The sequence below is a fragment of the Phyllobates terribilis genome, unplaced genomic scaffold (assembly GCF_046119375.1).
Source record: "Phyllobates terribilis strain yellow unplaced genomic scaffold, ASM4611937v1 Scaffold_11__3_contigs__length_659146591, whole genome shotgun sequence".
Taxonomy (NCBI): domain Eukaryota; kingdom Metazoa; phylum Chordata; class Amphibia; order Anura; family Dendrobatidae; genus Phyllobates; species Phyllobates terribilis.
The window spans coordinates 438,570,200-438,598,159 of record NW_027362771.1 but is presented as its reverse complement, the minus strand read 5'-3'; the positions used below and the strand labels follow the sequence as shown (position 1 = coordinate 438,598,159).

The following is a 27,960-nucleotide window of genomic DNA, read 5'->3' as shown; positions in this document are numbered from 1 at the left end:
TGGTATCGCCGCGTTCAGAATCGCCCGATCTATCAATATAAAAAAAAAAATATTCTGATCGGTAAACGGCGTAGCGAGAAAAAAATTCTAAACGCCAGAATTACGTTTTTTGGTCGCCGCAAAATTGCAATAAAATGCAATAACGGGCGATCAAAACATCGGATCTACCCCAAATGTTATCAATAAAAACGTCAGCCTGGCACGCAAAAAATAAGCCATCAACCAGCCCCACATCACGAAAAATGGAGACGCTACGGGTCTTAGAAAATGGCGCTATTTTTTTTTTTTTTTTTTAACCAAATTTTGGAATTTTTTTTCACCACTTAAATATAAAAGAACCTATACATGTTTGGTGTCTATGAACTCGTAATGACCTGTAGAATAAGAAGGGAAGGTCAGTTTTAGCATTCAGTGAACATGGTAAAAAAAATAAATAAAAAACAACTGTGGTATTGCACTTTTTTTGCAATTTTACCGCACTTGGAATTTTTTTCCCGTTTTCCCGTATAGGATATGATAAAACTAGTAATGGCGTTGAAAAGTACAACTCGTCCCGCAAAAAATAAGCCCTCACATGGCCATATTGACCAAAAAATAAAAACGCTATGGCTCTGGGAACAAGGGGAGCAAAAACGAAAAATGCTCCGGGGCTTAAGGGGTTAATGGCAGAGGAAGCCAGCGAGGGTCACATCTTTCAGACTATTCATCTCATCCCGAGGCCCATTTTCAACTATCTTTTTCTCTGAAACACCATAGAGTCTCAGAGAAAAAGACATGTGTAATGCAGGAACCGGTCTCTGATTCATTCTGCTCATGGTATTGGCCCCCATGGTTGAAAAACAACACAAAAATCCGTATTTTAAACAGTCGTTTAATGTATTACAAAAAAATAGAAAATGTATGTACAAAAGTAAAAATGATATATGTACACAAACTACAATTGCAGTGTAGCCAGGAAAGATCTATACAATACATGATGTACTGTAGATTATTTTTAGTGTTATTCGCAAAGTGGAATGTGGATTGTATGTGTCCACTGTAGAAACTGGAGGTAGCCAATGCGCTACATGAAACATAACTAAGGCGACGCATTAACCAAGATCTACTAAGGAATTGTGGTATAAGGCACTGTCCCAAACACTAGATTATAATTAACAAAAAACGTGTGTCTCAACTGTAAAAAGATGACTTGATACTACACAGTAAGTAATAAGTGGTATTGCACTTAGCAGGTCTGCACACTATCACCTCAGCTGGTAAGTGAAAGTACGCTGGCACAGGTCTAAAGTGGGTTTTTCCGGACATCAATCATTTCGACATTAGACATGAAAGGCATGACACTAATGTTACATCTACGAACATCCCTCCGATGGTACATAACAGGTCTCTGACAAACGCCTTCACTTGGCTGTACCACTCTGGTGTTCAGGGTGTCGATCGCGGTTTCTCGATGCTGGAGATCCTCTAGAGCAGCTTGTTCTTCAGAAGGCAGAAAGGATCGTCTCCATGTGGGAGGTAATGGACAATGTATCAAATCGTCCCTGGGCCTCAGGTTTCGGTCAGAAGCCGGAGGCTGATTATTTATATTTACAGCAACATTATTTTGCTCTTCTGCGGAACCAATGAAGGATACTGTGGCACTGGGAAGAGCTCGTCCATCACCTGCAGTCACTGGAGACAGCAACATATGAGTGAGCATGATATTAACACCAAACGTCACATCAAGCATCAAGAAATCCCTTACTTTTTCCATGTGTTCCTTGATGATTAGGAGGAGGAACAGTCATTTTGTTTAATCTTTGACTCAGCTCCTGGTGTGCCCACATATACCAGCCAAGCTCCTTCTCAAGCTTCTGTATTCTTCCTTCATATTGTCTTCTGCTTCCAGCCAGTCCCTCACCCATTTGGTCTGAAAAGGTAAAATCAAAATTATATTATATAATGATATATAATGTTATCTTAGACAAGAAGCATAATGAAAAACATAAAACTTTATCACTAAGCACAAAAGACTGAGGCACAAAAATGTCACTTCTTCTTCGACTTTATCATCATCATACTTGTTATTCTGACACAGGTCTAAAACATTACAATGTGAAAACCATGTGATCTAGGAAACTCAGACCTGCAGGGTCCTCACTATGGTTCTACCTATGACAATGACTATTACTGCAGTTGGTAAGACATTGCTGTTTTCCTCTAATAAAATTGCTGAAGGGGTTGTCTCAACCCAAACATCTGTCTTGATGTTTCAAAAATCTCATAGGTGGTCATCTGGTTAATTTTTCAGTGTAAAGCAACTAAAGACATTAAAATATTTGAACATTAAAGGGATTGTCCATTTAATAGAATCAGGGTCATCGTGTCCAACCCCCTGCTCAAAGCAGGATTCACTAAACCATCTCAGACAGATATCTGTCCAGCCTGTGTTTGAAGACGTCCATTGAAAGAGAACTCACCACCTCTCGTGGCAGCCTATTCCACTCATTGATCACCCTCACTGTCAAAAAGTTTTTTCTAATATCTAATCTGTATCTTCTCCTATTCAGTTGCTTCCCTTTGCTTCTAGTCTTTTTTTTTTGTGCAAATGAGAATAAAGCTGATCCCTCTACAGTGTGACAAGCCGTGAGATATCTGTAGACAGCTATTCAGTCTCCTCTCTGTCTTCTCTTTTGCAAGCTAAACATTCCCAAATCCTCTAACCGTTCCTCATAGGACATTGTTTGCAAGTTACAAGTTATCACCTATCCAAAGAATAGGTAATACCTTCCTGATGGGTGGTGTTGCCATTGTAGACTCTGATCGGTAGATTGGTGAATTTTTATTCCCGAATAGGCTCCTTTATCCCAGTCACAAAAGGTCGAACACCTGACCACCGCTTGGATTCATCTCCTTTGAGGCTGCCGTAAAAGAAACAAAACACTCTGTAATGCTAGGCAGCACCAGAGTGAATGGAAGGAGTAGCCATCGAGCGTGTGCACTGCGGCTCCATTGTAACGGGGATGAAAGTTCTTCGTTCTGCCAACCGATGCAGGTACAAATGGTCAGATCCCCATCAATCTACAAGTTAGCACCAATTCCATAGATGGGTGATAACTTGTTTTAATAGGACAAAACCCTTGAATATGAAAGGTATTTTACAGTTTATAAGATTAATGTCATATTTTATAATTATAGTAATTAATATCCTCACCAATATTATTTAGTAATAAAGTAATAAATCTTTTCACAGTTGTAGGAGGGGATTAAGAACCAGGACCTATTGCAATATAATCACAATGGCATAAGTAGGTTTTAAAAAAAAATAATGTAAATTTACACTGTTGTTCAGCAACAGCATTAAATAACCCAGGGTCTGTACTAAGAGTTGACTAGGACATGTTCACCTTGACACTGTTTCAGCAGGAGTTGTATGTTGCGCTCATGCTCCTTTTGCTGCAAGGTAAGCTGGCGATCCATTTCTAAGCGCTGTCGTTCCAATGCAACCTCTAGCCAGTATACCAGGCGCTGCTGCTCCTCCAACTTCATTTCCAGTTCTGAGAAAGAAATCTGTAATTTGTGTTCCTCTTCGCGCAATGTAACTACCTGCAGAAAACAAAATGTAACCAAGAAGGGAACATCAACATTGATTACTGGTACTTGCCTTTATCAGGCAGGCAAGCTTTGTAACCTGCCAGAAAAAAACGCTTAATTAATCAATTAAAAGAATCAACTCCTGCAATGTAAAAACGACTACGGTAGTGGTTCACATGTTCAATCTTTGGAGTTTCTTTTAACCGCTTCAGTTTTCCAAACACGTGAAGAGGTTAAAAGAAGTGACCTCACCAATGTTTAGGAGGCTTCTGCTTGGAAGCTGCTCACTAATTTATACAGTACAAGTAAAAAAAAATGCTTGTGGCAAAAATGTATCAAAACCGACCAAAATGATGCTGCAAAAGATTCTTCAGAAAAATAAATGTTGGCGTTTCCTGAAGGGCCTTATGCTTGAATCACTGTGGATGCACAGACTCTAATGCTGTTAGCCTACGGGATGTCCACCATATTTGCTGCATGGAATGTGACGCAAAATGAACCTGACACCTGATAAATGCTGCCCAATCCATATCAGACACTGGTTGGGCTATCTCAGCCAGGTATCTTGGACTCTGATACACTGCGGTGTTTAAGTGAAAAACATCCTTTTAATAGCTGTCGCGGACTGAACCACACGGCAGACTAGTTGAGTTCCTGATGGCTTCTCCCCACCCGCTACCAGTGACTGATAAGTCTCTGCCTACATACACGTATAGGCAGAGACCTGTCAGTCACTGTCAGCGGACAGGGAGAAGATGCTGGAAACTCGCCTGTCGGACTATTATGCGGCGCAACTCAGTCCCCAGCCGCTATTAAAGGGAATCTGCGATATTAGACCTCTACTATGGGCAAACAGGTTAGAGAAAAGTAAATATATACCTACCTGTATGGCCCATAGTAGAGGTTTGATTGCAGAGAAAAGTGTTGTTATAAACTCCGTTTTCTACAGGCTTGGAGTCCGGGGGACGCTAAGCAATCCCCATCCATCTGTTTATTATTCCCCTAAATCCCCGCCTATATGATTAATTACCATATTCCCTCCCTCCCCTGCATGTCACAGGGCTCTGTGATGTGCACTGTGCTTCCTGACTTCCCAGGCATGTGCAAAGCGCCACTCACATACAGCGAGCTTTGTTTCATACCGGCCCAGTCTGCCTGTGGACTGCGCCGCAGGGTTCTATTGAGCAGGCGCCGGGGAGTCATACAGGTAAGTATAAATTTACTTTTCTATAACCTGTAGGCTCATAGTAGAGGTCTGATATTGCCCAGGGGGTGACAGATTCCCTTTAAAAGTATGTTTTTCTCTTAAGTGCCGCAGCGTTTCAGAGTCAAACATACCTGGCTGAGATCACACAGCCTGTGTCTGATACTTGCTGCCTATGGATTATCAGGTTTTATTTAAACTGGTAAAGATATTCCCATCCTAAAACAAACATTATCAATCTTTCTTTTTCTACATATGTACACGAATTTGAAAAGGGGCATATAGAAAAAAGAAAGTGTATTCTTCCTCGACAATATATACACACACACATACACACAGTACAGACCAAAAGTTTGGACACACCTTCTCATTTAAAGATTTTTCTGTATTTTCATGAAAATTGTACATTCACACTGAAGGCATCAAAACTATGAATTAACACATGTGGAATTATATACTTAACAAAAGAGTGTGAAACTACTGAAAATATGTCTTATATTCTAGGTTCTTCAAAGTAGCCACCTTTTGCTTTGATGACTGCTTTGCACACTCTTGGCATTCTCTTGATGAGCTTCAAGAGGTAGTCACCGGAAATGGTCTTCCAACAATCTTGAAGGAGTTCCCAGAGATGCTTAGCATTTGTTGGCCCTTTTGCCTTCACTCTGCGGTCCAGCTCACCCCAAACCATCTCGATTGGGTTCAGGTCTGGTGACTGTGGAGGCCAGGTCATCTGGCGTAGCACCCCATCACTCTCTCTCTTGGTCAAATAGCCCTTACACAGCCTGGATGTGTGTTTGGGGTCATTGTCCTGTTGAGAAATAAATGATGGTCCAACTAAACGCAAACTGGATGGAATAGCATGCCGCTGCAAGATGCTGTGGTAGCCATGCTGGTTCAGTATGCCTTCAATTTTGAATAAATCCCCAACAGTGGCAACAGCAAAGCACCCCCACATCATCACACCTCCTCCTCCATGCTTCATGGTGGGAACCAAGCATGTAGAGTCCATCCGTTCACCTTTTCTGCATCGCACAAAGACACGGTGGTTGGAACCAAAGATCTCAAATTTGGACTCATCAGACCAAAGCACAGATTTCCACTGGTCTAATGTCCATTCCTTGCGTTCTTTAGCCCAAATAAGTCTCTTCTGCTTGTTGCCTGTCCTTAGCAGTGATTTCCTAGCAGCTATTTTACCATGAAGGCCTGCTGCACAAAGTCTCCTCTTAACAGTTGTTGTAGAGATGTGTCTGCTGCTAGAACTCTGTGTGGCATTGACCTGGTCTCTAATCTGAGCTGCTGTTAACCTGCGATTTCTGAGGCTGGTGACTCGGATAAACTTATCCTCAGAAGCAGAGGTGACTCTTGGTCTTCCTTTCCTGGGGTAGTCTTCATGTGAGCCAGTTTCTTTGTAGCGCTTGATGGCTTTTGCAACTGCACTTGGGGACACATTCAAAGTTTTCCCAATTTTTCAGACTGACTGACCTTCATTTCTTAAAGCAATGATGGCCACTCGTTTTTCTTTACTTAGAATTTGTATTATGGCAAGAAAAAAGCAGCTAACAGTCTATTCAGTAGGACTATCAGCTGTGTATCCACCAGACTTCTGCACAACACAAATGATGGTCCCAACCCCATATATAAGGCAAGAAATCCCACTTATTAAACCTGACAGGGCACACCTGTGAAGTGAAGACCATTTCCGGTGACTACCTCTTGAAGCTCATCAAGAGAATGCCAAGAGTGTGCAAAGCAGTCATCAAAGCAAAAGGTGGCTACTTTGAAGAACCCAGAATATAAGACATATTTTCAGTTGTTTCACACTTTTTTGTAAAGTATATAATTCCACATGTGTTAATTCATAGTTTTGATGCCTTCAGTGTGAATGTACAATTTTCAGTCATGAAAATACAGAAAAATCTTTAAATGAGAAGGTGTCTCCAAACTTTTGGTCTGTACTGTGTGTATATATATATATATATATATATATATATATATATATTTTGTCGAGGAAGAAAACACTTTCTTTTTTCTATATGCCCCTTTTCCTCGACTATATGTATATACACACACTGCTCAAAAAAATAAAGGGAACGCTTAAACAACAGAAAATAACTCCGAGTAAGGCTGAGTTCACACGATGCGTTTTTAATGCGTTTCCGCGGCGTTTTTGCAGTTGCATGGTAGAAGGGCAGCAATGTTCCCCAATTGAAATCCGCATGTGCTGTGCCCATGATGCGGATTTTTCCGCAGCGTAAACGTTGCGTTCAAAAATCCGCAGCATGTCAATTAATTTTGCGGAAAAGCTGCTTTTTTGGCGCCATTGACTTGCATTAGACCGCATGGAATCCGCATCACTGTATATGTTGATGCGCATTCCATGCGGTCTAATGTGCGGATGGTACCCGGGTGTGGATGAGAGGACTCTCATCCAGACCCAGGTACCATTAAAAAAAAAGAATAAAATAAAAAATATATATGACGGCCCGCTCAGCGCTCCTGCTTGGTTCCCGGCACTTCGTGGTTGAATGAAGAAGGACCTTCGCTGACGTCAGAGTCATGTGACGGGTCACGTGACGCTGACATCGGCAGGTCCTTCAGTCTTCACTGCCGGTAGCCGGGACCGAGCGAAGCAGGACACCGGGGGCCATCAGAGGGTAAAGTATATATTTATTTTTTGACATTCACACACTATATAAATCCATGCTGTTTGCATGGATTTATATAGTGTGAAGTTGACAAGCACTTTCCAAGTGATGCTAAAATCGCTTGGAAAGCGCTTGTCAACCCGCATGCGGAAATAAAAGTGAAGACCGCTTCATTTCCGCATGTCCCTGGCAGGAAACCGCATATACAATCCGCATGCGTTTTTTCCTGCCAGGGAGATGCAGAAATGCTCAGGAAAAAATCCTGAGCATTTCTGCATCGTGTGCACAAACCCTGAATCAAACTTCTGTGAAATCAAACTGTCCATTTAGGAAGCAAAACTGATTGACAATTAATTTCACATGCTGTTGTGCAAATGGAATAGACAATAGATGGAAATTATTGGCAATTATCAAGACACCCTCAATAAAGGAGTGGTTCTGTAGGTGGTGACCACAGGCCACATCTCAGTACCAATGCTTTCTGGCTGATGTTTTGGTCACTTTTGAATGTTGGTTTTGCTTTCACACTCGTGGTAGCATGAGACGGACTCTACAACCCACAGAAGTTGCTCAGGTAGTGCAGCTCATCCAGGATGGCACATCAATGCGAGCAGTGGCAAGAAAGCTTGTTGTGTCTGTCAGCGTTGTGTCCAGAGGTTGGAGGCGCTACCAGGAGACAGGCCAGTACACCAGGAGATGTGGAGGGGGCTGTAGGAGGGCAACAACCCAGCAGCAGGACCACTACCTCCGCCTTTGTGCAAGGAGGAACAGGAGGAGCACTGCCAGAGCCCTGCAGAATGACCTCCAGCAGGCCACAAATGTGCATGTGTCTGTACAAACGGTTAGAAACCGAGTCCATGAGGGTGGTATGAGGGCCCGACGTCCACAGATGGGGGTTGTGCTCACAGCCCAACACTGTGCAGGACGCTTTGCATTTACCACAGAACACCAGGACTGGCAAAGTCGCCACTGGCGTCCTGTGCTCTTCACAGATGAAAGCAGGTTCACATTGAGCACATGTGACAGACGTGACAGAGTCTGGAGACGCCATGGAGAGCGATCTGCTGCCTGCAACATCCTTCAGCATGACCAGTTTGGCTGTGGGTCAGTAATGGTGTGGGGTGGCATTTCTTTGGAGGGTCGCATAGCCCTCCAAGTGCTCGCCAGAGGTAGCCTGACTGCCATTAGGTACCAAGATGAGATCCTCAGACCCCTTGTGAGACCATATGCTGGTGCAGTTGGCCCTGGGTTCCTCCTAATGCAGGACAATGCCAGACCTCATGTGGCTGGAGTGTGTCAGCAGTTCCTGCAAGATGAAGGCATTGAAGCTATGGACTGGCACACCCGTTCCCCAGACCTGATTGAGCACATCTGGGACATCATGTCTCGCTCCATCCACCAACGTCACGTTGCACAACAGACTGTTCAGGAGTTGGCGGAAGCTTTAGTCCAAGTCTGGAAGGAGATCCCACAGGAGACCATCCGCAACCTCATCAGGAGCATGCCCAGGCGTTGTAGGGAGGTCATACAGGCACGTGGAGGCCACACACAATACTGAGCCTCATTTTGACTTGTTTTAAGGACATTACATCAAAATTGGATCAGCCTGTAGTGTGTTTTTACACTTTAATTTTGGGGGTGACTCCAAATCCAGGCCTCCATTGGTTAATAAATTTGATTTCATTGATGATTTTTGTGTGATTTTGTTGTCAGCACATTCAACTTTGTACAGAACAAAGTACTCAATGAGAATATTTCATTCATTCAGATCTAGGATGTGTTATGTGAGTGTTCCCTTTATTTTTTTGAGCAGTGTATAAATATATATATATATATATATGAAAAAAATAGTAGAAACAGCACTCCAAAAATAGATGATTTATTAGCTCAGCAAGAGCTAGTCATATGTAAGAAGGTTTGGTATTTACCTGGAGGACGGGCACCCACCCATTTACAAGTTGTTTGCTTGTGTTGCTCTTTTTCTTTCCCCCCCCCCTTTTTTTTTTTTTCTCTCTCTCTTTCTCTCCGAAGAATACACTTTCTTTTTTCTATATGCCCCTTTTCTAATTCGTGTGTCTATCTATCTATCTATCTATCTATATAGATAGATATAGATATATATATATATATCATAGACCATAGATGATAGTAAACATAAATCGATCAGGAACATTATTAATATTTGTTTCACCTATGGCCCAAAAATACAATCATTAAATGTTCTAGTTCCAGGGCTCCTACCAATTCTGAAAACACAAATAGCTCTCCGCTCACTGGAGACCTTATGTGTGGTTTCACAACCTGAGTAATCCTGCCCCTCACTTTGACAGAAGGAGTCGGTGGGCCCAGCTGATTACAATGCAACAGGTCAATAGAAAGATTTACTTTGCACCTCCGTCCTGAAAAACTTTTAATAACAAGTCTTGAATAAAAGGATGCAGTACTGCTACTTGAGTCTGGATTAGACACTAGACTGTAAAATTCAAAAAATAAAAATATCCACATCCCATTTACTTTCTTCTTACTGTTTGAAACATGGCGTTGAGAGACAGCAATGCATACCTTGTCAAAATATTTACACAGGAGAGCCCGAGTCTCTGAGGACGACAGATAACTAAGCTTTGCCATCAGGTTCATCTCACACTGGGAGAGAAGGCTGGCGGAGGCACGGAGAACCCGCTGTCTGCGAGTAATGGATTCATTCTTGTATTCAATCGCAGCGTCAAGAGCTTCTATGGCCTCATCCAGCTGGAAAAGGATCCGCTCTTCCTAAACAGAAAGGAACATTGAATGACCAATGTCAGAAGTCTTGTTCTAATCAATATTTTTTATCACGTTTAATGAAGCATGCTTAAAAGAATTTACATTACAATAAATAGAAGTAAATAAGTGATTAAGTGGTTTGCTTTCTTTAGACAATCATATTTTGTGAGAGCTACTCATAGGTTATCCCTATAAGACCCCCAGCAAGCTGCTAAAACCTGTGGGGGAACTAGGCACCAAATGTTTAACTTTCCTGCAGCGCCACCACAGGGGACATTGAGCATTACACAGAGCCCAATGTACACAGTTTTGCTCTCTAGGAATGCGAGACTCCTATCAGTTTTACTTGACACTAAAGTGGGCCCCTGTGCAAGAACAGAATATGGGCTCTAGTAATCCAATAGCTCTTCAGCCCTTTATGTGTTTGTTACACAGGCTGCTTAGTGCTTTGGAGGTGAAAATCGGCCCCCTTACCTCTTGGGCCCTGGTGCCGCGGTACAGATTGCAGCAAGGATATGTCTGCCCCATTTATTAGAATGAATACACTTTTCTAGACCAAAGAATTATAGGCACTCCCATAGTAAATAGAACCTATACAAAAACTGGAGCAAAAATGCCAAAGTAATGCTAAACTCCACTTTATTAAATATAATTATTAAAATATAGTAGCATGAAAATAGAATTTAAAAGGAGAAATTCAGACATAGACAAGCCACACAGGTAATGTTCACTTGTTATATCCAATCCATATAAATGGTTATGAAACAGTAGGGAAATATGCAACCATAGAGAGGGAAAAATCCCATAATCCATTTGTTTATACCCAAACCCTATACACTGATATTCTATTCATTAGAATGAGGTTTCAGAACTCGTCACTCCTCCTCACTACAAAACCTCGCTGCTACACCATTCAAAGCCTATGGAGCTTACCGAAACAGCCGAGTATAGCTGTTTCCGCTGACACCATATACATTGACTGAAGCATCTCAGGGAGCTCATCTGTCACTCCCCTTTGCTGCGGGCATGCACTGAGTGGGACCAGGGTACCTGGACCTCTATTATGGTAATCGGTGGGTGTTCCAGCAATGAATTCCCCAGCAATCAGACATTTATCACTTATGCTGCGGATAGGTGATAAATGTAAATTAAGAAAATTCCTTTAAAAGGACAAAAAAAAAAACCCACATAACATTTATTGAAGAAAATCACCTCAGCAGAAAGCAGGCTCCCTTGGCGCAGCTTGTCATCTATGTCCACTCTCTGCTTTAACAGCAGCTCTTTCTCTTGTCTCAGATTGTTGATTTCATCTCGTATACGCTGCTGGTCGTAAGCGCTGCCCTGGCGAAGCTGTCCATTCTTTTCCGACAACTCCTTCTCTAAATCTTCTATGCGGCTTGACACCCTGACGATATCATTGCTCAGAGCCTAAACGTGGCAGAACAGACTCATCAAAATAACAATTGCGTAACAGTACAATTGGTTTGCAGAAAAGAAGTACCGTTACAGCAAAAAGTAATAAAACAACACTATATTGGTAAGACATGCAGAAAACATGGGGTGACATTTTCAAGTACACGGAATTGTCAGAAATGTACAACAGCAATCTTCTAATTCAGGTCAATGCAATGTTTTTTTCTAACTGATGACTTGCACCTAGTACCTTCACAATCAATGCTTTTCATCTTGCTCATCTTGTATAAGCAACATGTTACAAACTGTTTTCCTCAGGCTGGTAGCTCCTTCTTATAGTTACATGAGTGACAGCACACAGGCAACACACATGAACAGTGAGGAGTAATGCAGCTACAATGAAACTAGGATAAAGACCCCCCATACACATTACTGTCATCGAAACCCACTTATTCAGTGGGGCTGGATGACTATCTGATGTGTATAGGGGCATTCAAAGCACCACTCCAGCATTTTGTTTTTCTTAATATAACCTTTGGTCTAGTTCATATGATCCCTGCCCTTGGTAATATACATACCAGCTGCTGTTTTTTTTTTTGAGTCTTGCCGGCCCAGCAAACACTGGAGCGAACTGGCTATTCACAACTAACAGAAAACAACTGGAGCGGCGCCGAGAACGGAAGACGACGGCAGCTTGTAAGTATTTCACTACAGGCACGGAACTTACATTAGTAATACCACTCTGGAAGTGAAATATAAAAAAATGCTGGAGTCGTGCTTTAACCCCTTAACAACATTAGACGTACTAATACGCGTCTGTGCCCTGGGACTTAAGAGCCAGACCCGTATTAGTACGTCATCGCGATCGCGCGCGAGCACACAGGCTGTGCGGGCGCGATCGCCGCAGGGTGTCAGCTGATTGTCACAGCTGACACCCGGTACTATGTGCAGGGAGTGGTCCCGCACCGCTCCCCGCACATTAACCCCCGCAATGCTGCGATCGAAGTCGATTGCAGCATTGCGGTGGCAAGGGGAGGTGATCGCAGATACTCACCTCCTCTTCCGGCCTCCAGCGCTGTCTGCCGCGGCTTCCAGGATGTTGCCATGACGACCCGATGTCGTCATGACAACATCCGGGTCACCAGACAGCAGGAAGATTTTTTGGACATGCGCAGTGCATCTCCAAACTATCTTCTCCCTGTCCAGCGCTGACAGCCTGCATGGCACAGGGATGGTGCTGCATTCCTGTGCCATGCAGGCGATCAGAGATAAAAAAGTGAAAGTCCCAGAGTGGGACAAAGTAAAAAAGTATAAAAACTGTCAGAAAGTGAAAAAAAAAACTGTAAAAATATATATATAAAAAAAAAAAAAAAATAATCCACCAAAAATAAAAATCTAATGTACCCATCAATAAATATTATAAAAAAAACACCAAAAAACAATAAAAGTACACATATTTGGTATCGCCGCGTCCGGAACAACCTGACCTATAAAACTGTCCCACTAGTTAACCCCTTCAGTGAACACGGTAAAAATAAAAAATAAAAAACGAAGCAAAAAACAATGCTTTATCACCATACCGCCAAACAAAAAATGGAATAACACGTGATCAAAAAGACGAATATAAATAAAAATGGTACCGCTGAAAACGTCATCTCGTCCCGCAAAAAACAAGCCACCATACAGCTCCATCAGCTGAAAAATAAAAAAGTTATAGCTCTCAGAACAAAGCTATGCTAAAAAATAATTTTTTCTATAAAATTGCTTTTATTATGTAAAAGTGCAAAACATAGAAAAACGATATAAATGTGGTACCGCTGTAAACGTACTGACCCGAAGAATAAAGCTGCCTTATCAATTTTACCACACACGGAGCAGAATAAAAAAAAAAAAAAAAAAAAAACAATTCCTGAATTGTTGGTTTTTGTTTATTCTGCCTCCCAAAAATCGGAATAGAAAGCGATCAAAAAATGTCACATGCCTGAAAATGGCACCAATAACAACGTCAACTCATCCCGCAAAAAACAAGCCATCACATAACTGTCTGCCAAAATCTGGAAAAATTATAGCTCTCAAAATATGGCGATGCAAAAACTAGATTTTACAATAAATGCGTCTTTTAGTGTGTGACAGCTGTCAGTCATAAAAACCCCATATGATTCTGGTATCACTGTAGTCTCACCGACCCGAAGAATAAGGTCGTCTAATCACTTATACCGCACAAGGAACGGCGTAAAAAATAAACTCTTGGGTTAGGGTTGGGCTAGGGTTAGGGGTTAGGGTTGTGATGGGGTTGGGATTTTTTTCAAAAGTAAGAAAAAAAGATGACGATATGGCGACTAGTGTTGAGCGCAAGTGCTCGCTACTTGAGTTTGCATCGGGTGCTCGGGTATGCATTGAGTATCGTGGGTATTTGAGTGACATGCTCGAGTCTCCGCCCCATATACTTCACGGCCAAAAAAACTTTGCGGGGATTGCCTGCCATGCACGAGCGATCCCTGCATGTTTTTTTTTGGGTGTCTAATAACTGTGAAACATGCAGGGCAGGGACTCGAGCATGTCAATCGAGCACACGCAGTACATGGTGCATACCTGAGTACCCGATGCAAACTCAAGTAGCGAGCACTTGCGCTCAAGACTAATGACAACTTATTCAATATGATGACCTAATGTTATCAAATTCTGCGTCGTACCTCTGGGTTCAAAATGTTCACTATACCCCTTAATAAAATCCTTGAGGGGTATAGTTTCCAAAATGGGGTCACTTGTGGGGGAGCTCCACTGTTTAGGCACATCAGGGGCTCTCCAAACGAGACATGGTGTCCGCTAACAAATTGAATGGAAAATCGGCTCAAATTGTTAGCGGACGCCATGTGGCGTTTGGAGAGCCCCTGCGTGCCTAAACATTGGAGCTCCCCCACAAGTGACCCCATTTTGGAAACTAGACCCCCCAAGGCACCTATCTAGATGCATAGTGAGCACTTGGAACCCCCAGGTGCTTCACAAATTGATTCGTAAAAATGAAAAAGTGAAAAAAAAACAAACACTTTTTCATTTTTACGAATCAATTTGTGAAGCACCTGGGGGTTCCAAGTGCTCACTATGCATCTAGATAGGTGCCTTGGGGGGGTCTAGTTTCCAAAATGGGGTCACTTGTGAGGGAGCTCCAATGTTTAGACACACAGAGGCTCTCCAAATGCAACATGGTGTCCGCTAACAATTTGAGCCGATTTTCCATTCAATTTGTTAGCGGATACCATGTTGCATTTGGAGAGTCCCTGTGTGCCTAAACATTGGAGCTCCCCCACAAGCAGGGCCGGCGTCAGCACCTGCATCTGTGCAGCGCCGCAGGTGCTGTCCGAGCCCTGCTCTGCTTCATGTGCTGCTGCTCCACCAATCAGGCCCAGTCAGGGGCGTCACTATGCACTTAGATCCGGGGCCTGGATCATAAGTGCGAGTGCACGCACCACACAACAGGCAGGGTTCAGGCTCCCCTGCGTGCAGTGGATGTGCTTCTCTCCCTGCTGGTCCTTCTGGCAAATCAGAGCAGAGGATCCATGTGCAGAGCAATTGCACAGCGCCACCTAGGGGGAGTATATGTTGGATGGGGGAGGAAGGAGGTTAATGAGGCCTCAGGCCAGGTCTGTCAGGGAATATAGCCACCGGCTTTAGGGAGAGCTGATAGAGATCACAACTCTCTCCTCTGTGCCTGCACAGCACCCCATCCCCCACCTCCTGTAATGTTACAGACATCTTAGCAGTCGTGACGGGGGAGGGTGTGCAGGGCTGACAGGGTGTACAAGCTGCTCCTACTGCTGATTTCCAAGGTCAGGAATCCCCCACTGCTGCCACTGGATAAATGCTGATGAAGAGAGTAAGGCTGCGTTCACACATTGCGTATTTCCCTGCGTTTTTTTACGCTGCATATTTTCCTGCTTTTTTTACCTGCGTTTTTTTAAGCAGGTAAAAAAAGCACCTCCATTCACACACTGCGTAAAAAAGCGCAGCAAAAAACGCAGTGTGAAAATGAAGGGTGACATGTGTACTGTCTGTGTGTCGTGTGTGTACTATCTGTGTCTATGTTTCCTGTGTGTCTATGTGTCGTGTGTGTGTCCCTAGCAGTGTATGTACAGACTATGGATACTCACCTACCCGATGGATGAGAGACGCGTCTACTCCGTCCTGCGCTTGCAGCATCTGCCGTGAAGCGATCAGCAGACTGTCAGCTGACCGGCTTGTAATCAGCTGACCGGCCGCTTACAAGCCGGTTAGCTAACAGCTGATCGGCTCACCGGCAGATGCTGGAAGCGCGGGATTGGAGCGGACCGGACGCCTCTCCCCTGACATCGGGTAGGTGAGTATCCATCCTGCGCCTCCGTAAAAAAGCGATGGAATTACGCAGTGAGTGAACACCGCTGCGTAATTCCATCGCTTATAATGGGCACAATAGAGAGAAAGCGCAGGACGCAGCTGCGTAAAGAATTGACATGCCAATTCTTTACGCAGCTGCGCTTTCCCGCTGCGTAAAATTACACAGTGTCTGAACGGCAAAGTGAATTTCCCATACACTTTGCTGGCAGACACAAAGCACATTGTGCATTTTCAAAAAGCGCGCGAAAATACGCAATGTGTGAACGCAGTCCAAGTATGTATATGTCATGTCCCAGTATAATGTGTGTAGTTATATATATATGGTCATGTGTATATAGGTAATGTATTTGTATAATGTGCTAACTGATTATGTCTCTGTATAATGTGTTTATGCGTAGGTCATGTGTCTGTATAATGTGTAGGTCATGTGTCCATATAATGTGTATATGTATAATGCGTAGGTCATGTGTCCATATAATGTGTATATGTATAATGCGTAGGTCATGTGTCCGTATAATGTGTATATGTATAGTGCGTAGGTGATGTGTTCGTATAATGTGTAGGTCATGTGTCCATATAATGTGTATATGTATAATGCGTAGGTCATGTGTCCATATAATGTGTATATGTATAATGCGTAGGTCATGTGTCCATATAATGTGTATATGTATAATGCGTAGGTCATGTGTCCATATAATGTGTATATGTATAATGCGTAGGTCATGTGTCCGTTTAATGTGTATATGTATAATGTGTAGGTCATGTGGCCGTATAATGTGTATATGTATAATGTGTAGGTCATGTGTCCGTATAATGTGTATATGTATAATTTCTCTGCCGTATCTGTGCATCATGAATCGTGGTATGTGCTAAAGAGGCCCACTGAGACTCTTTCGCCCGGGGCCCACAAAAATCTGGAGCCGGCCCTGCCCACAAGTGACCCCATTTTGGAAACTAGACCCCCCAAGGCACCTATCTAGATGCATAGTGAGCACTTGGAACCCCCAGGTGCTTCACAAATTGATTCGTAAAAATGAAAAAGTGAAAAAAAAACAAACACTTTTTCATTTTTACGAATCAATTTGTGAAGCACCTGGGGGTTCCAAGTGCTCACTATGCATCTAGATAGGTGCCTTGGGGGGGTCTAGTTTCCAAAATGGGGTCACTTGTGAGGGAGCTCCAATGTTTAGACACACAGAGGCTCTCCAAATGCAACATGGTGTCCGCTAACAATTTGAGCCGATTTTCCATTCAATTTGTTAGCGGATACCATGTTGCATTTGGAGAGTCCCTGTGTGCCTAAACATTGGAGCTCCCCCACAAGCAGGGCCGGCGTCAGCACCTGCATCTGTGCAGCGCCGCAGGTGCTGTCCGAGCCCTGCTCTGCTTCATGTGCTGCTGCTCCACCAATCAGGCCCAGTCAGGGGCGTCACTATGCACTTAGATCCGGGGCCTGGATCATAAGTGCGAGTGCACGCACCACACAACAGGCAGGGTTCAGGCTCCCCTGCGTGCAGTGGATGTGCTTCTCTCCCTGCTGGTCCTTCTGGCAAATCAGAGCAGAGGATCCATGTGCAGAGCAATTGCACAGCGCCACCTAGGGGGAGTATATGTTGGATGGGGGAGGAAGGAGGTTAATGAGGCCTCAGGCCAGGTCTGTCAGGGAATATAGCCACCGGCTTTAGGGAGAGCTGATAGAGATCACAACTCTCTCCTCTGTGCCTGCACAGCACCCCATCCCCCACCTCCTGTAATGTTACAGACATCTTAGCAGTCGTGACGGGGGAGGGTGTGCAGGGCTGACAGGGTGTACAAGCTGCTCCTACTGCTGATTTCCAAGGTCAGGAATCCCCCACTGCTGCCACTGGATAAATGCTGATGAAGAGAGTAAGGCTGCGTTCACACATTGCGTATTTCCCTGCGTTTTTTTACGCTGCATATTTTCCTGCTTTTTTTACCTGCGTTTTTTTAAGCAGGTAAAAAAAGCACCTCCATTCACACACTGCGTAAAAAAGCGCAGCAAAAAACGCAGTGTGAAAATGAAGGGTGACATGTGTACTGTCTGTGTGTCGTGTGTGTACTATCTGTGTCTATGTTTCCTGTGTGTCTATGTGTCGTGTGTGTGTCCCTAGCAGTGTATGTACAGACTATGGATACTCACCTACCCGATGGATGAGAGACGCGTCTACTCCGTCCTGCGCTTGCAGCATCTGCCGTGAAGCGATCAGCAGACTGTCAGCTGACCGGCTTGTAATCAGCTGACCGGCCGCTTACAAGCCGGTTAGCTAACAGCTGATCGGCTCACCGGCAGATGCTGGAAGCGCGGGATTGGAGCGGACCGGACGCCTCTCCCCTGACATCGGGTAGGTGAGTATCCATCCTGCGCCTCCGTAAAAAAGCGATGGAATTACGCAGTGAGTGAACACCGCTGCGTAATTCCATCGCTTATAATGGGCACAATAGAGAGAAAGCGCAGGACGCAGCTGCGTAAAGAATTGACATGCCAATTCTTTACGCAGCTGCGCTTTCCCGCTGCGTAAAATTACACAGTGTCTGAACGGCAAAGTGAATTTCCCATACACTTTGCTGGCAGACACAAAGCACATTGTGCATTTTCAAAAAGCGCGCGAAAATACGCAATGTGTGAACGCAGTCCAAGTATGTATATGTCATGTCCCAGTATAATGTGTGTAGTTATATATATATGGTCATGTGTATATAGGTAATGTATTTGTATAATGTGCTAACTGATTATGTCTCTGTATAATGTGTTTATGCGTAGGTCATGTGTCTGTATAATGTGTAGGTCATGTGTCCATATAATGTGTATATGTATAATGCGTAGGTCATGTGTCCATATAATGTGTATATGTATAATGCGTAGGTCATGTGTCCGTATAATGTGTATATGTATAGTGCGTAGGTGATGTGTTCGTATAATGTGTAGGTCATGTGTCCATATAATGTGTATATGTATAATGCGTAGGTCATGTGTCCATATAATGTGTATATGTATAATGCGTAGGTCATGTGTCCATATAATGTGTATATGTATAATGCGTAGGTCATGTGTCCATATAATGTGTATATGTATAATGCGTAGGTCATGTGTCCGTTTAATGTGTATATGTATAATGTGTAGGTCATGTGGCCGTATAATGTGTATATGTATAATGTGTAGGTCATGTGTCCGTATAATGTGTATATGTATAATTTCTCTGCCGTATCTGTGCATCATGAATCGTGGTATGTGCTAAAGAGGCCCACTGAGACTCTTTCGCCCGGGGCCCACAAAAATCTGGAGCCGGCCCTGCCCACAAGTGACCCCATTTTGGAAACTAGACCCCCCAAGGCACCTATCTAGATGCATAGTGAGCACTTGGAACCCCCAGGTGCTTCACAAATTGATTCGTAAAAATGAAAAAGTGAAAAAAAAACAAACACTTTTTCATTTTTACGAATCAATTTGTGAAGCACCTGGGGGTTCCAAGTGCTCACTATGCATCTAGATAGGTGCCTTGGGGGGGTCTAGTTTCCAAAATGGGGTCACTTGTGAGGGAGCTCCAATGTTTAGACACACAGAGGCTCTCCAAATGCAACATGGTGTCCGCTAACAATTTGAGCCGATTTTCCATTCAATTTGTTAGCGGATACCATGTTGCATTTGGAGAGTCCCTGTGTGCCTAAACATTGGAGCTCCCCCACAAGCAGGGCCGGCGTCAGCACCTGCATCTGTGCAGCGCCGCAGGTGCTGTCCGAGCCCTGCTCTGCTTCATGTGCTGCTGCTCCACCAATCAGGCCCAGTCAGGGGCGTCACTATGCACTTAGATCCGGGGCCTGGATCATAAGTGCGAGTGCACGCACCACACAACAGGCAGGGTTCAGGCTCCCCTGCGTGCAGTGGATGTGCTTCTCTCCCTGCTGGTCCTTCTGGCAAATCAGAGCAGAGGATCCATGTGCAGAGCAATTGCACAGCGCCACCTAGGGGGAGTATATGTTGGATGGGGGAGGAAGGAGGTTAATGAGGCCTCAGGCCAGGTCTGTCAGGGAATATAGCCACCGGCTTTAGGGAGAGCTGATAGAGATCACAACTCTCTCCTCTGTGCCTGCACAGCACCCCATCCCCCACCTCCTGTAATGTTACAGACATCTTAGCAGTCGTGACGGGGGAGGGTGTGCAGGGCTGACAGGGTGTACAAGCTGCTCCTACTGCTGATTTCCAAGGTCAGGAATCCCCCACTGCTGCCACTGGATAAATGCTGATGAAGAGAGTAAGGCTGCGTTCACACATTGCGTATTTCCCTGCGTTTTTTTACGCTGCATATTTTCCTGCTTTTTTTACCTGCGTTTTTTTAAGCAGGTAAAAAAAGCACCTCCATTCACACACTGCGTAAAAAAGCGCAGCAAAAAACGCAGTGTGAAAATGAAGGGTGACATGTGTACTGTCTGTGTGTCGTGTGTGTACTATCTGTGTCTATGTTTCCTGTGTGTCTATGTGTCGTGTGTGTGTCCCTAGCAGTGTATGTACAGACTATGGATACTCACCTACCCGATGGATGAGAGACGCGTCTACTCCGTCCTGCGCTTGCAGCATCTGCCGTGAAGCGATCAGCAGACTGTCAGCTGACCGGCTTGTAATCAGCTGACCGGCCGCTTACAAGCCGGTTAGCTAACAGCTGATCGGCTCACCGGCAGATGCTGGAAGCGCGGGATTGGAGCGGACCGGACGCCTCTCCCCTGACATCGGGTAGGTGAGTATCCATCCTGCGCCTCCGTAAAAAAGCGATGGAATTACGCAGTGAGTGAACACCGCTGCGTAATTCCATCGCTTATAATGGGCACAATAGAGAGAAAGCGCAGGACGCAGCTGCGTAAAGAATTGACATGCCAATTCTTTACGCAGCTGCGCTTTCCCGCTGCGTAAAATTACACAGTGTCTGAACGGCAAAGTGAATTTCCCATACACTTTGCTGGCAGACACAAAGCACATTGTGCATTTTCAAAAAGCGCGCGAAAATACGCAATGTGTGAACGCAGTCCAAGTATGTATATGTCATGTCCCAGTATAATGTGTGTAGTTATATATATATGGTCATGTGTATATAGGTAATGTATTTGTATAATGTGCTAACTGATTATGTCTCTGTATAATGTGTTTATGCGTAGGTCATGTGTCTGTATAATGTGTAGGTCATGTGTCCATATAATGTGTATATGTATAATGCGTAGGTCATGTGTCCATATAATGTGTATATGTATAATGCGTAGGTCATGTGTCCGTATAATGTGTATATGTATAGTGCGTAGGTGATGTGTTCGTATAATGTGTAGGTCATGTGTCCATATAATGTGTATATGTATAATGCGTAGGTCATGTGTCCATATAATGTGTATATGTATAATGCGTAGGTCATGTGTCCATATAATGTGTATATGTATAATGCGTAGGTCATGTGTCCATATAATGTGTATATGTATAATGCGTAGGTCATGTGTCCGTTTAATGTGTATATGTATAATGTGTAGGTCATGTGGCCGTATAATGTGTATATGTATAATGTGTAGGTCATGTGTCCGTATAATGTGTATATGTATAATTTCTCTGCCGTATCTGTGCATCATGAATCGTGGTATGTGCTAAAGAGGCCCACTGAGACTCTTTCGCCCGGGGCCCACAAAAATCTGGAGCCGGCCCTGCCCACAAGTGACCCCATTTTGGAAACTAGACCCCCCAAGGCACCTATCTAGATGCATAGTGAGCACTTGGAACCCCCAGGTGCTTCACAAATTGATTCGTAAAAATGAAAAAGTGGAAAAAAAAATACATTTTCATTTTTATGAATCAATTTGTGAAGCACCTGTGCTCACTTTGCATCTAGATAGGTGCCTTGGGGGGTCTAGTTTCCAAAATGGGGTAACTTGTGGGGGAGCTCCAATGTTTAGGCACATCAGGGGCTCTCCAAACGCAACATGGCGTCCGCTAATTATTCAAGCAAATTTTACAATCAAAAAGTCAAATGGCGCTCCTTCCCTTCCGAGCGCCCAAACAGTGGTTTTTCCCCACATAAGGGGTATCTGCGTGCCCAGGGGAAATTGCACAACAAGTTTTGGGGTCCATTTTTTCTTGTTACCCCTGTGAAAATAAAAAAAATTGGGTCTAAAGTAACATTTTTGTAAAAAAAGTTAAATGTTCATTTTTTTCTTCCACATTCCAAAAATTCCTGTGAAGCACCTGAAGGGTTAATAAAGTTCTTGAATGTGGTTTTGAGCACCTTGAGGGGTGCAGTTTTTAGAATGGTGTCACTTTTGGGTATTTTCTGTCATAAAGACCTCTCAAAGTGACTTCAAATGTGATGTGGTCCCTAAAAAAATGGTTTTGTAAATTTTGTTGGAAAAATGAGAAATCGCTGGTCAACTTTTAACCCTTATAGCTCCCTAACAAAAAAAAAATTTGGTTCCAAAATTGTGCTGATGTAAAGTAGACATGTGGGAAATGTTATTTATTAAGTATTTTGTGTGACATATCTCTCTGATTTAAGGGCATAAAAATTCAAATTTTGAAAATTGCAAAATTTTCGCCAAATTTATTTTTTTTTCACAAATAAATGCAAGTGATATCGAAGAAATTTTACCAAAATCATGAAGTACAATATGTCACGAAAAAACAGTCTCAGAATCAGGGGGATCTGTTGAAGCGTTCCAGAGTAATTACCTCATAAAGTGACAGTGGTCAGAATTGTAAAAATTGGCCTGGTCATTAACGTGCAAACCACCCTCGGGGTTTAAGGGGTTAAACAATCCAATGACAGATAATGTTGGGGAGCTTGATCTTTGAGTTCTCAAGGGAGAGATGTCTGACATCGACTTTTCCGCTCTCCCCATTTAAAGCACATACCTCTCAATTTCCTAGTCTGGACAGTTGTTCATTAGTTAATAAATGACTGCTCCTGCCTTTCCTAATGTGTAGAAATAAGTCTACCTATTAGTTCTCTTCAAAAACAAAAAATAATGAACTTTCTGATCCTAATTGTCCAAAGTCTTACCTGGCTGGATCGAAGTCTTTTGCACTCCAAATCGTTCTTCTCCTGAAGAAGTGCTTCTCTCTTAATCAATATTCCTTCCTTTTTCTTGAGCTCCTCTTCTAATTCATCCAAGGCCCGACGCTGCTCTAGAACCTTATCTATTTCGCTGTCCAGCCATTTCTTCTGTTCTTCAATTTTCTATCAACAATACATAAAGATAACAAAAGTTCTGGATGAATGAAAGCTTAAAAAGGAGATATTAATAATCGTTAAAATATTGAAAAACCAAAGAAATGAGCAGGAACATAAGTTAGTATAAGTGCATGTGTAGGAGCACATTCACACCGTGGCCACACAGACAAAACTTAAGACAAAAACAAAATGAGCATATACTCTGTAGTAAGTAAATAAATAGTACATGTAAATAACATAGGGTACTTAGTTAATACTGTTTTGATCAAAAAAGCATATACGTCATCCCACAGCAACAAGGTGCACCCAATTGGGTCGGTCCTATCTCTAGTATTAAAACCTCACCTTGTGTCAGCAGACCTCAGTATGGATGGGGACAGAGCAGGACACAGGCCTGACTTTTTTGACCAAAGTGTTAACTAAGCACCTTATGCTATTTACATGTACTATTTATATAATTACTTACTACAGGGTATATGCTTATTTTGTTTTTGCCTTAGGTTTTGTCTGTTAGCCAACAGCAAAAAAATTATTTTATTCGCAAAAAAGTGTGCACAACAGATAAATAGTGTGAGTTTGTCTAGTCAAACAAGACTGAACAATTACATTGCCCCTTGGAATGAGGCGAGCTCTGTTCTAGCAGACACCATGAAATCCGCTCAGGCTACCTGCTGCTGCTCCAGACTGATAACTGATCCATTGCTCCCACTTCTTCTTTTCCTTTGAAAAGCAGCAATTTCCTCCGTTTTGATCCTCAGTATCTTTTGTTGCTGTTCATGCTTCAACTCCAGCTCCTAAAGACAAGGCGGGCAGTCTTTTGTTAGTTGGGCGTCTTCCTACCTAACCACCTACCGGGCTTTTTTTTTTTAGACCCACTTTGCATTTCTTATCACAACAAGAGAACTCGACTTGGCAATCTGTAGTGATTAGAAGGAACAAATAAGTGTAGTTGCCTTACAGATATCTGCAGTGTACTTTGCACATTATGTAATTGTGTAATTGCTAGAAGCTTTATTAACATGTTCTCATCTAAATGACCACTATTAAAAGGATGTTTTATATGTCGCTGCATGAAATAATACAGTCACCTTTACTCTGTGTCTTCTTTTTTGCATCTCGCTCTCAAGACGTCGCTTCTGATCGGTCTCTTCTTTCAGCTTCTTTTGTAACTGTCCCTGCTGCTGTTTCATCTGGAAGATGTTTTTTTCAAGTTCCTCAACACGCCTCACGCTCTGGACGGAGAGTGAAGCCAACTTTTCTGTTGCTTGCTTCTTCTCTTTAAGAACCTGTCGGGAAAGAAAAAAGAAAAATATGCTTAGCATACAATTTCAAGTATTAGTAGCGTAAGTTTTTGTTATACACTCCTTAACATTGAAATTGCAACATCATGAAGGAAAATTTGAGTTTTGGAAATCACATGATCGATAGACATGTTAATGATATGCAAATGGTGAAATAAATGGAAGCTAATTTTTCAAAAGATCTCAATTTAGTCAGTATCGAGTATGAGTGGCACATGCAGAAATATATCCACCTTGGCATGGTATCAGTGAGACAATGAAAAATTATCAAAGACTGTCATTTTGTTCAAAACACCTTGCAACAAGGAATCCTCTCCAATCCCATAAATACCAGTAGGAGTAAAAAAAAACAAGCGAGACGGTGCTTCACAATTCAATGACATATATTCTTCCTTATTTCTTACATACATGAAATTCAATGATGCAATAACAGCAAATATACTTATATTCTCCATGAAGATCTTTGTGGCCACTTCTAAAGAAGAATTTTCTGAACCATAACGACTGCAATTTAATCATATTTACAGTTTTTATTTAATGATCTATTTAAGAAATAGGGACAAATATATGTTATTCAATTGTGAAGCACAGTCTCCTTGCGTTTTTTCATTCAGTGAGGTTATTCATGGTTGTCCGAGGACTGTTTTTTCACCCTGAATGCACTTGGGAATGCAAATCATGAAGATCCGCTGCCGGGCAGCTCCCTTTTTAATTACCGACCAATAAAGTCCAAGAAGTGCTAGAGGAAACACGTTTAGGCCATAAAGGCTGTTCACAGTACCAAGAGCAAAATGTGGCCTGGCATTGTCATGCTGAAAAAAGGGGCTCCGGAGACACTTTCATGTTTCCTTTGGGAGACCTCTTCATGATGTTGCCCAATAGTCTCCAGACCAATCTCTGGCTATCAATAAGTTCAAGACAAAAGCTGAAAGAGGGCAGACCTCCATTCCAGTCTTGCTTTGCACCAGGGCTCTCTGTGGCTACAGCATCCAATCAGTCGCACAGGCTCTCCCACGCTCCCCACCCACCATCCTCAGCCAACCAAAGTGCACCTTGCTCCCCAGACACGCAGGAATCCTGTGCGCTCTTTCTTATGAGTTGGAACCCTCCTCAGCGTCATCTTCTTACCGCACATGGCGGGAAGTACAGCTACTCTATAGTTATGTGTGGTTCCTAGCTGTATAGAGGCTGGGAAGCACACACACATACACCTACCCTTAGCCTGTCACTTACCCCTCCAGGAAAAACTCCCCTGGTTTTTACTTTATAAAAAAAATATATATCACACACACAAGGGATCACGTACCAGGATAGTGTTCTTACTGTCCACATTTTCTGTCCACTACCTAGTGAGTCAGAAGCACCTTCTATCACGTATCACATAGTTGATTGCAGCAGTGGACCACGTTTTCCTGTCCACTATTCAGCGAGTCAGGAGGCACCATGTACCATATACCACATGGTTGATTGCAGCAGTGGTTCACATTTCCTGCCCACTATCCAATAAGTCAGAAGCACCACCTACCACATACCTCATGGTTGATTGCAGCAGAGGCCCACGTTTCCTGTCCACTATCCAGTGAGTCAGATGCACCATCTACCATGTGCCCCGCGGTTGATTGCAGCAGTGGTCCACGTTTTCCTGTCCACCATCCAGTGAGTCAGATGCACCATCTGCCACGTGCCTTGCATTTGATTACAGCAGTGGCCCATGTTTCCTGCCCACTATCCAGTGAGTCAGATGCACCAGCTACCACGTGCCCCGCGGTTGATTGAAGCAGTGGTCCTCGTTTCCTGTCCACTACCCAGTGAGTCAGACGCACCATCTACGACATACCACATGGTGGACTGCAGCAGTGTTCCACGTTTTCTGTTCACTACCCAGTGAGTCAGACATGCCATCCTCCAGGTACCACATGGCCGATCACAGCAGCAGTGTAAGTGCCTTGCCCGTAGTCTGGTAAGTCACACGCACAATGTATCTTGTACTACATAACCCGTTGCAGCAACGGTCCAAATGACCTGTACCACTATCCAGTGAGTCAGAACCATCTGGTGAATCCTACATCTACCATGATCCTCATGGTTGTTCGTAGTGCGGTCCAAGGGGTCTAGAGCGCTTTCATCACATCAGTCTTTTGTCTGTTTGTTGGTACTTACCCCTCTTTTCTTACAGAGATCGGTTAACACCTGGCTCTTAGAAGGCTACAGCCAAGAATTCGGGAGCCTCTTCGACCCTGGATCTGATTTCCGAACATCACGAAAATGAGTCCCTAATCTGGCAAGAATTATATCCTATGTATTTAGAGTCGTAATTCTGTTTTTTCTCCTTCCGGTGATAACTTTATGATTCAGGTCCAACACTGTTTCTCTCGGATAAATCATTTCTCCAAATCGAGTTTCTGGCTACGTCTATCCGGCGGTACACAGGATCAACACCTGTGCCCAGCTGGTTGGGTCTGCGAGTCTGTGTCTACTTTCCAGTTACCTGTACCAGGTGTTTCTCCGGGGTCCTTCCTCCGATTGATCGGACATCGCTGACCATATTACCATTGCAGTTATCTGTCGTGTTGTGGCTCAAGTCAGGGTAAGCAGTTCCACATGCAAGGATCCTTGCTCCTTCCTGTCCAAGATGGTCTAGGTCGGTCAAGAGCTAACCAAAACACCTCAGGTATCGATTCTTGTTTTCATAATCGGGTCCAAATCAGTCAAGAGCTACCCAGGATGCCTCTGGTTATCAGTAATTGTTCCTTTAGGCTGGTTCAGTCGTTATCATAACGACTAGAGTCTTCATCAGCAATGTCCCCTTTCGCCATCCATGCTGTTTTTTCTAGCCCTTGACTCTGCACGATCGTTCTTCAGCACTTGAGTTCTGTGCTCAGACTTTTCCATGGTCAACTAAATAGGGAGTTGTTAGGTCTCCTTCCCCGGGTTTACGTGGCTTGCTCCAGTTTTTTCCCCTGTAGTCATCGCCTGGTTCAGTGTAGACCCTTTCCTATCTGTCATTTCTTTATCTACGGCTGAAGTACTGATGTGCTTTCCAACGCTCTTCCACATGGCTCATTCCATAGATTCTACGGTCTTTCTGCACCCAGCAGACTTAAATTGGCTTCAGTGCATCGCTTCTGGACCGCAGAGACTCCCCAATCTCTGCCAGCCCTTGGACTTACCTTTGGCTTAGCCTCTTATGTGTCCTTACACAAGGATCACACATTTGGTCCAGGGTTCTCCCCTTTTTTTCTACTTGCTGTATGTTGTTTTGAAATTTTCTCAGTGCACCCTTCCGCTCTGGTTCGACCTTCATTAACTCATAATTGCCCATTATTTCGAAACATACTGTCTCACACAGTCTCTAGGTTTTGGATCATGCAGTCTCAATCCACATGCGCAACCCTCCTTCCAGAGGGGTTCTCTAATCCCCTTGTCGGAACTCGATATCTGTCTTTCCTTCCGTGAATGCTTTTGTCTTGGTATAA

General features: G+C 43.5%; 1 protein-coding gene across 1 annotated transcript in view; it reads right to left on the bottom strand.

Moving 5' to 3' along the window:
* Positions 1-855: 855 nt before the first annotated feature.
* The window catches only part of KIF7 (kinesin family member 7), an 81,738-nt gene continuing 54,633 nt past the window's right edge, over positions 856-27,960 (bottom strand). Inside the window, exons 12-19 of the mRNA XM_073653251.1 lie at positions 24,272-24,469; positions 23,852-23,977; positions 23,013-23,189; positions 11,398-11,613; positions 9,985-10,191; positions 3,387-3,585; positions 1,745-1,909; positions 856-1,671 (exon numbers count right to left, since the gene is read on the bottom strand). Of these exons, the coding sequence (XP_073509352.1) occupies positions 1,283-1,671; positions 1,745-1,909; positions 3,387-3,585; positions 9,985-10,191; positions 11,398-11,613; positions 23,013-23,189; positions 23,852-23,977; positions 24,272-24,469 (1,677 nt within the window). The 3' untranslated portion in view covers positions 856-1,282. The remainder of the gene's footprint in view (positions 1,672-1,744; positions 1,910-3,386; positions 3,586-9,984; positions 10,192-11,397; positions 11,614-23,012; positions 23,190-23,851; positions 23,978-24,271; positions 24,470-27,960) is intronic.